Source organism: Passer montanus, unplaced genomic scaffold (assembly GCF_014805655.1).
Source record: "Passer montanus isolate IOZ18808 unplaced genomic scaffold, ASM1480565v1 scaffold8, whole genome shotgun sequence".
NCBI lineage: Eukaryota > Metazoa > Chordata > Aves > Passeriformes > Passeridae > Passer > Passer montanus.
In genome coordinates, this window is record NW_024373256.1 from 535,219 (window position 1) to 544,769 (window position 9,551).

Sequence of the window (9,551 nt, forward strand, 5' to 3'; positions counted from 1 at the left end):
GGCCGGGCCGGGCGGGAGGCGGCGGGCGCGGAGCCGGCCCCGGACACGCTGCGGGCGGCGCTCCGGGGCCGCGTCCCGTGGGCCCGGATCTTCCTGTCCGCTCCCCGCAGGTGCCGAGGAGCCGGGCATGGAGGCGGAGGCGCAGGAGCTGCCGCTGGGCTGCGGCGGAGGGGGCGGCTCGCCGGCGGCCGGGAGGTCCCCGGAGGGCGAGGAGCGGCGGGAGCCCCCGCAGGCGTCTGTCAGCAACGGCGGCGGCGAGGAGAGCGGCAGGGAGCTGGTGGAGCTGAAGGTGATCTGGAACAAGAACAAGTACGACGTGAAGTTCTGCCTGGACAGCACGGGCGCCGAGCTGAAGCAGAAGATCCACTCGCTGACAGGTGCGTGCGGCCGCCCCCCCCCGCGCCCCCTGCCCGCCGCTGCTGACCGCTCTGCTTGCCCCTAGGCCTCCCGCCCGCCATGCAGAAGGTGATGTTCAAGGGACTGCTGCCCGAGGAGAAAACCCTGCGGGAAATCAAAGTCACCAACGGAGCCAAAATAATGGTCGTGGGCTCCACCATCAACGATGTGCTAGCAGTGAATACGCCCAAAGAAGCTGCTCAGCAGGAGGTCAAGGCTGAGGAGAACAAAAAGGAGCCGCTTTGCAGACAAAAGGTAATGAATGTCTCAGTAATTGCTGCTGTGGGAGAGTAGTAGGATTTATGTGGGTCTTCTGCAGGCACCTGTGGGTCCTGTTGCTCCTCAGATCAGCCTGGGGGTTCATTTCTGGCAGCTCAGCCTTGGAAGGGCTCTGGGCAGGGGAGTAGCACAGAGCTGTTTAGTCCAGCAGGGACTGGGGCTCTGCAAGACACTGCTTGTGGTGCCAGGCACATCCACACACTTTGGTCAAAAACTGGAGACATTTGATGGGGGTTAGTGCTAACACAGCCCAGATTAACTCTGTCTAAAACCTAACTGATTTTTATTGGCACAAAAGAATTTGGTCTCCAAAAGCTGGTCAAAGCAAACACCAAGAAAGCAGTTCCCTCAGCTGTCCCAGCCCTGACAGGGCTGTGGGTGTTGGATTCTCCTCTCACACCTTGTGGCACAGTGCATGGGGCTGCTTTGGTGGCTGCTGAGGGATTGCCAGCTCAGGGTGTTACCAGCCATGTACCTTCCTCAAAATAAACTTGGTTAAAAATAATTAGTGCTTGCATGAAGCATGCTGATGGTTTTCTGTGATTTATCACAGTTCCCACTCATTTCTTAGGGGTGCTCAGCCAGGTACAAGCTGTGGGTGTGCATTTGAAAGTTACCTGTGCTCTGCTCCGTGCTGGCTTGGTGCACTGGGTGTGACACTGCATTCTGCACACATGTATTCACCTGTGTGCATGTTTGAGAAGGCTGTTATCCTTGGTGTTGTCTTGGAGTCCCACTTATTTTGCTATTTCTCGAGGGCACCTTGGGAAGTGCCCACTGAAGTTTGAAGGTGACCAGTGCCTGTGCACAGCCCTCAGCTGTGTCTCAGAGCCATTGGGATGTGGTCAGGGGACAGCTGGAAGTACACTGCAGACTTGGCAATGTTCCTGTGAATTTAATTTCTGTTTTTGTGTTGCAGCAACACAGAAAAGTGTTGGACAAAGGAAAACCTGACGATGTGATGCCTTCTGTCAAAGGCGTGCAGGTGCGTGAACGAGGGCTCCACACACTCGGAGTCACAAGAGACTCCTGTGTGCTTTGAGAGCCCTCCCCACTGGTTCAGTGGTTTGTTGCTGCAGCAGAAAGCTGCAAGGATGGGTTTTTATGCTAAAAAAGCTGAGAGCTTGTTTGGTGCCCAGCCTGGCGTGACTGGCTGTGTCTCTTGCAGGAGCGGCTGCCCACGGTGCCGCTGTCCGGCATGTACAACAAGTCAGGGGGCAAAGTCAGGCTGACCTTCAAACTCGAGCAGGACCAGCTGTGGATTGGTACAAAAGGTGAGCACCTCAGCCTCGGGGGTCAGCAGTGGTGACTGGGCTGTGACTGAGCTGTGTGACCTACAAAAGCTTCTGCTCTGACTAAACTGTGTTTAGGGAGTGATGTTGGTATTGCAGCGCTTCAAAAACTTTGTTTCCTTTCCTCACGTGCCATTCTCCCAGGGCATTGAATAGTACTTGGTAGTCCACATCAGTTCCTGAAAACCTGCAGTTCAGTGGTGTCAGCAGAGTAATGGTCCAATGTTTCTGGCTCCAAGTGTAAATGATGGTACTGAGCATTTCTGGCACTGCTCAAAGCACTCCATAAGCAGTGTGGGTTTGATGCCAGCAGTACACAGGGCCCAATGGCTTAGCCAGGACTGGAAGGAAAACTCAGAGCTGGGGTAGAAACTGGGAGTGTTGGCATCTCTGGCACTCTCTGTCTTTCCAGCTGAAATGATGTGTGTGTGTCTTGTCTCAGTAATGCACAGCTGTGGTGCTGTGCAGAGGCCTTGGTGTGCAGTGGTGGGTGCTGCCAGGAGGAGCTGGGGGTGCCGTGCCTTGCTGAGGGTGTCTGTGTCCTGGCTGTGGCTGGGATAGTTAGTTCTCCTCCCAGGAGCTGTTTTGGCTGGGGGTGGGAGCAGTGCTGATAGCAGTGGGTGTTTTGGTTGTTGCTGAGCTGTGCTTCCCTCGGTCAAGGACTGTTTGGTGTCTCAGCTGCTGCCTGTGGGGAGGCATGCAAGGAGATGGCAGGGAACTGGCCAGAGCTGGCCAAAGGAATGTTTCCCACCACAGAGCATCATGTCCAGTATAAACTGGGGGCAGTTGGTTGGGAGGGACTGGTCACTGAAGGGGGACAGGCTGGACATCAGTCAGCAGTGGGGAGCAGCTGTACTGGGCATCACTGGTTTCTCTGGAGTTTCTTCTTTTTTTTTTTTTTATTACTATTATTACTACCATTAGTAGTAGTAGTATATTTTATTTCAGTTATTAAACTGTTCTTAGCTCAAACCATGCAGTGTTTACTTTTTTCCCAGTGCTCCTCCCCATCCCAGCAGGGCAGGGGGAGTGATGGCTGCGTGGTGCTGAATTGCTGGCTGGGGCTGAAGGGGACACTGGGATCCCCACCTGCCAGGGAAGCTGTGCCCCTTCAGTTTGGCTGGGCTGGGCAATACACAGTGATGAGCAAAGGGATGAAGGTGCTTGCTCACTGTCCCAGTAAGGCAGCCTGACTGGGTGGTTATCCTGCCTCCAGCCGCTACAGTAGGTCCAAAGTAAGCAGAAATACCCAAAGTTTTTGACCCTTTCTTTGTAGGACAGACTTGACTGTGAAGATTTTTTCTGGCTTTAAAACCTCTCTTGGTGCCAGTTGCAATTATTCCCTCCTGGGCAAAGTGATGGAGCAAGGCATTGGGGGTGTTTTTAACTCTGTAGGTTGGGCAGGCAGATTTTTCTATTTCTGATCCCAGGTTCTAAATCCATGCTTAGTATCTAGGTGATTAATCTCTTCCATCACCCCCCAGATGAGTTTTCAAGTATAGTGTTTCTGAGGTGTTCTACATGGTATTGCTTAAGCTGTGAATTTGATTCTTCTTGTAGTCATGTGTTTGCTGTAACCTGTTTCCCTGCTGCCCCGAGTTAGCAGCAGCTTGCTGCCTCTGGGGAATGGTTGTAATTGCTGGCTGTTACTGGGAAAAACTCCTTCCTCCTCTGGGAAACCCATGACAGAGGCCAGCAGGTAAGGGCTGGAGTAAACACCTCTGGGTGTGGGCACAGCTTGTCACCTGCTGGCCCAGGAGAGCTGGAGCTGGCTCTTACCCCCAGCCCTGCAGCCCCACAGGGGCTTTGTGCAGGTGGTTGTAGTCTGAAGTGTGGCACAGGCAGCTGTTCCCCAGTTGCTCAGTGTCACTTGCACAGAGGCATGGATAATGGGATTTGTCTGTTGCTGGGATACTCAGAGCAGAAATGTATTTGGGGGATGCTAAACAAGGGCAGAATGGGGTTTTACCTCATGAGTGAAGTCACAGGTCTGAACAGGTAGTTCAGAGTGAGCTCAGTTGCGAGACAGAGAATATCTTTCCTTATATCACTGGGTTTGTCTCCCTGTGTGCTTTCTGTAGGTAGGTTTGAGGTTTTTTGGATCACAAATTAAAGAGATCTATCTCAAGAACTCAGAGTTCAGTTTCTCCTTTGTAAAGTGTTTTGGGTATTCTCTGTCTTGTATCAGAGAAGATAACTGTTGGCTGCTGCTGGGTGCTTGAAGGGAAAAGCAGGACCTTGGAACTGAGTGTTCAGAAAGGAGAGAGACAGAGTTGACAGGAAAGCTCTGCCCTGGACCTTTGTGGCTCTTGTCATTGCCTCTGGCTGCTGACATTACTCTGCCATGTAATTGTAGTCTTTTTGGGGCTTCAGCTTCTCTTACTGGTTTCTTTCCCTTTTTTCTCTGTTATATTCCCTTCCCTGTGCTTCTCTGCACACTGCCTCGGGGTAAAGCCTGGCCTAAGCTTTCAGAGTTAGGACAGTGTATCTTTGGCAGCTTTCAGGCTTGCTGTTGAGAGTTCCATGTAATCCTTGGTACTCAGTCCTGAATATTCCCACACCTGGACTGGATTCCACGGGATGAGCATCCCTGCTGCTCCAAGGGGAGTTCCTCATGGGAAAACATTTGGTAAAGCCCAGGATTTCCCATCACTCAGTCTGGGCCCAAATGATGAGCACTGAAATACTTCCTGTGGTGCAGGGGAACTGTGTGATCCAGTTTTGGATGTCTGGGGGTTGTGGTGCTGCAGCACCACGTTTTGGGCAGCAGGTATCCAAAACTCACCTGGAGGGGAGACTGTTGACCTGAGGAGATTTTGGCATTAATGGAGGTGGTGTATGAAATGAATATGAAATACTGCTTCCCCGCATGTCAGAAATAATACTTTGATCAATTTTAATGTAGAGAGAACAGAAAAGTTACCCATGGGGTCCATTAAAAATGTGGTGAGTGAACCTATTGAAGGCCATGAGGATTATCACATGATGGTGAGTAACAGCTCTGCTTTAATCATATCCATCTGATTCCTTCATGCAGCACACACTGCTGAGGCTGCAGCTCAGAGCAGGCTGGCTTTGGTTCCAGCCTTGTGGAGATGGGACATGGGCTCCTCTCACACTGTCAGTACTTTGGGTCCAAATTGAATATCTGCAGCTGTGTGCAAATCCAGAGTGTTTTGACACAAACATGAAGTGCTGAAGCATTATTTTGTACCTTCTGACTGTGACAGTGTTAAACCAGTAAACATGCTCACAACATGATTTCTTAATGGTAGGGATATTTTTGGTACCTGGTTTAATTTCTAGATTCTGGGGTATTTATATAAACAACAGATCTTGATGGAGGTTAAGAAAAAAGGATTTGGATGCTGTAATGTCTTTTCACACCTGTAATTTTCTGAACAACTCACATGGGATCTAGCAAAGTTATATTTCAGAAGAGAACTAATGCTAATGTACTGAAATTTTGGCTGTTTATTTTAATCCATGGGTTTTTTTAAGATCCTGCTTTTCAAAGTACAGTAACTAACTTCTGACATTGAAGTTCTATAAAAGTTTGTTTCCTTCTTTAGGGGGAGGAAAGGGAAATGTATTTCCTTAAAGTCATGGCCTGCAGGAGGGTGCTGCTCTAGTCTCTGTCCGAATACTTGATTTTTGATCACCCGTGTGAGAAGGTTCTCTTCAGCACATGTTGCAATAAACTTACCCCAGAGCAGGGGCAGAGGCTCTGGCATGCCGTGGTGCCCCTCTCCTGGGCACAGGAGAGAAGTTGAGAATAGGACATTATGTCTAAATATAAAATCCTGTGACCATAAAAGCATGGTCACTGTCTTGTTTAGATCCTGTTTGGCTTCTCAGCTCTGACGTTTCTTTAGAGACTCTGAGTTATGCTTCAGGCTGTCCCCCAGAATAATTCCCTCATGTTCTTGGAACTGGCCACGAGTCCAGGAGTTCTGGTTACTGTTGTGATGTTGTAAAAGGAAGAGCTCCTGGTTTCCTCAGTGCTCTGCAGCTTTGTTCTCTGCAGAGCTCCTTTAATTGCCCACCAAAGAGCTGTGGAATGCCCGAGTGCTGCAGGGAGCAGCAGGTGGGACAGGCTGGTCTGGTTTGGCAGTGGATGAGCTGTGCCTGTCCACTGGGAGCAGCTCTTTGTTCCCGTGTGTAAATGTTGTCATTTTTAATTGCAGGCATTTCAGCTGGGCCCAACAGAAGCATCTTACTACTGGGTCTATTGGGTCCCAACTCAGTATGTCGATGCAATCAAAGACACGGTGCTGGGGAAGTGGCAGTATTTTTGAAAGCACGCTCACCTCTGGCACAGGAAAATGACACAAATCTAAGGACACTGCTGGGAGAGGCCTCCAACATCCCTGGATGTGACAGTCCTGGAACTTATTATTAAAACATGCTAAACGAGGCATGGATGGAAGCCAGAGGTGATGTTCTTTCACCATTAGTTTACTTTTAACTTAAAGATTTCACCATCCCTTTTCTGCAGTCAGCTTCAACCATATTTAAAGCAAATACAATGGAAATCAATAAATCTTAATTCACAAAATATTGTGTGTAATACACTTAAATCTGCTGAGAGTTGATCTTCCAGTTTAGTTTTAAAAAGAAAATATTACAATGTATTATTGAGGATTTTTTACATGGTTTGAACAAAACCAAATATTTTCATAATCTCTCAGTTATCAGCATTAGACTTACCTTAGTTACTGTGTGTGACTGGGACTTTGAGGGCAGATTTTAAGAGCTAACTGTAGCAGTGCACAGCCTCGCTGTTGGGTGAAGCCATATCCCATGCCCTCCAGGGCAGCTTCCACTCCTTGGTAGCAGAACTAATTCTTTGTTTGAACCCAAAGATGCCCTGCTGGTTTGGGATTTTCCTGGCCTTTTCCCGGGTCTGGCAGCTCCAGGCTGTTCTGTGTAGCGTGTTTGGAGCAGGTGAATTCTGCAGGGATGTTTTGTGGTGGTGACCCGGTGCTGCTCCCTCTGGTGCCCGGTCAGTGCTTCACCTCCTGCCTGGGCTGCTGCATTTTGGGAGCATTGTCTTGCTCTGCATGTTGCAGTCCAGGATCGTTCTGCAGCTGCTGCGCTGACACTGAGCTGTTGGACTGGAACACCCTTGTGCTGCTGGTGTGAGCAGGGGACACAGTGACAGGACATGGATGGAAACACCGTCACGCTGCCTGGGAGCAGGGCACACAGACCTCCCAAAGGGAGGGAGCCACAGAGACCTGCACCTGCTGGGCTGGGGCAGCAAGGAAGAGAGAAGCTCAGATGCTGTTTTGGATTCTTAATCACAGCAGCAGTCTTTTGTGAGCTGGATTTGAAAACTTGTGGTGATTGAATTCAGTGAGTTGTACTTTAGATTAACTGTCCAGCAAGTAATGTTTTGAAATGTAAACACCTTCCAGCTTTTCTCCTGTTCCAGTTCACAAGAAGCCCTCACGCCTCATTCTGTCAGAAGGAACGTGCTGTGCCTGGGGCTGTGGTGCTCTGTGTGTCATGCCAGCCATCCATGTGCCATTTCTCTCAGGTGTTCTGAACGGAGCCCTCAGCCCTGCACAGGTGCCAAGCCCAGAGCAGGTGGCATTGTGCAGCCAGGCTGGAGCAGCTCACACATCCAGCTCTGCGTCAGCACTGGGGCTCAGTGCTGCTCCGTGCCAGCTCAAAGCCATGCAGAAACAGCCTTGCAGGAACAGCTAATCTGAACGTGTTCCATGTCCACTCTTCCCACTCCTTGAGCAAGAGCCCAGTTGAAGCACAGCAGTGCAAATTCCCAAATGAGTATTTTTTTTTTTACTTTTATTTTACTTGAGAGACTGGAAAACACATTGGCTTTCTGGTAGGTGCTGAGGTCACATATTTCCCTGCAGCCTCTAGATAGCAGCTTGTAGTTTGTATTTTCTGTTTGAGCAGCCACACAATCTGAGTTTTAAAGGTGTTTCATATCCTGCATTAAAAGAGATGTGCTTGTTAGTCCTGTAGCTTGGGGTATTTCCTTTCTGTGTAGCAGCCAGCAGCAGTGTGTCCTGGAGAGCTGTGTCAGCTCCCTGGCAGTCCCCTGGAGCAGTGGGGGCAGAGAGGAGCTGGCCTGGCTTTACTGGAGGCAATGTCCTGGGTGAAACACAGCCATCACACTTGTGATTTCCTAGTTGTCAGTCCTGCTGTTAAGGCTGAAATGAACAATCTGTTACCTGGTGGAAGGTGTGGGCACTACAGGATAAAGCAGAGGGGTGACACTGGCTCTTTCTGTCGCCTGGGGCCACGTTGGCACTTGGCACCGTGCTGGTTCTGTGATGATCAGCTCCCATTTGTTCCTCAGCGTGCTCAGACCTGTCTGTGCATCTGTTTGTGTTCCGTTTCCTTTCCTGTTCCTTCGCCCCCTTGCTGCTGGGGCGGGCAGGAGCAGCTGTGGTGCCCTGGTGCCCGAGTTCCAGCTCCTCCCCAGCTCCTGGGGCTCCTGTGCAGGACGCAGCGGCCGGGTGAGTAACTCTGGGGTGAGCAGGGACAGGGCAGTGTCACACCCCGTGCCAGGGGCACAGCTGCTCTGTCCTGGGCCACGTACAGCCCTGCAGCTCCAAGGAGACTCAGCACAAACCCCTTGGTTACATACAAATATTAAACATGAAGAAAATACTACACACTAAGAAAATGTGATCCTGTTTAGGTGCTTCCTTGCAGGTTGGATTTGATTGGAAAAATTAAATTGTCTCATTTTTTTGTTCTGTGTGCAAAATTTGAATTAAAATACAGGAAAGTGACTTATAAATGCTTTAGTTGGCGTTTGTTGGTTCGATATCCCAGGCTTGTTGGGACCTCTTTGAAATGAGTATTCTAGTTGAAATTAGCAGCACTGTTTTAAGATCCTTTCTCTTTGGGAATGATGTGCAGTTGTGTATGTTCTGGCATACACCAGTTTTTCCAAGGCAGTTACTGACATTAAGAAACACCCTCTTTTTAGTGGGATAGTGCCACAGTTGCCTCTCAGCATTGCCTGCCTCTCTCTTGGCTTTGGATTTTGCTCTCTGGTCACTGTGACCATCCCAAGGCAGACTCAGCATAACCAGTGGTCACAGGGAGGAGTTTGGTCCTTGGTGAGACACAGTGTGTGAGTAAAGTGTGAGTACACTGGGAACGTGGAGTTGGTGATAAAGATGATTCTGCTACCAGTGCCAGCTGCACAGATGTGTATTTCTGTTAAATCACAGCTTAACAGGGTGCTCTCAGCAGTGAATGCTTCCTGCTGTGTCTAGGTGTGATTCCCTGGGAGTGTTTTCTGGGCTTGCTAATTGCAGGTTAAAGTATTGGTGAGGCAAATGCAGGTCCCTGCAGGACACAGCTGCTGTTTTTTGTTGGCTGTGTCCCCTCCTTGCTGACATCCTGGGATTCCTCCTGCCAGTCCCACAGCTCCCTCCCTGCCTTGTTCCATGAGTATCACAGCTCACCTGTGTGCCATCCCTTCCCCCTCTCCATGCCCAGCACTGCAGGTTTCTCCTCCTCTGCTTGTCCCAAGTTCAGTATTCTTTCCTCTGTTTGTGCATCCCCAGTGAGCAGTCCCAGGATCACTGCTTCCTT

General features: G+C 50.0%; 1 protein-coding gene across 1 annotated transcript; it reads left to right on the forward strand.

Annotated features, from left to right (window-relative positions):
• Nucleotides 1-22: 22 nt before the first annotated feature.
• On the forward strand, nucleotides 23-6,525 carry UBFD1 (ubiquitin family domain containing 1). The gene is made up of 6 exons (XM_039731852.1): nucleotides 23-377; nucleotides 443-651; nucleotides 1,595-1,660; nucleotides 1,844-1,949; nucleotides 4,873-4,955; nucleotides 6,155-6,525. Exons 1-6 carry the CDS (start codon nucleotides 128-130, stop codon nucleotides 6,263-6,265), a joined length of 825 nt encoding a protein of 274 aa, XP_039587786.1. The 5' UTR covers nucleotides 23-127; the 3' UTR covers nucleotides 6,266-6,525.
• The last annotated feature ends 3,026 nt before the right edge of the window (nucleotides 6,526-9,551 follow it).

What these genes read in the sequence shown, in the direction of transcription:
- UBFD1 (XM_039731852.1), top strand. Translation starts at nt 128, where the DNA reads ATGGAGGCGGAGGCGCAGGAGCTGCCGCTGGGCTGCGGCGGAGGGGGC. An exon ending in GAAGATCCACTCGCTGACAG is followed by an intron (nt 378 to 442) that starts GTGCGTGCGGCC and finishes GCTTGCCCCTAG; the next exon opens with GCCTCCCGCCCGCCATGCAG. An exon ending in GCTGTGGATTGGTACAAAAG is followed by an intron (nt 1,950 to 4,872) that starts GTGAGCACCTCA and finishes ATTTTAATGTAG; the next exon opens with AGAGAACAGAAAAGTTACCC.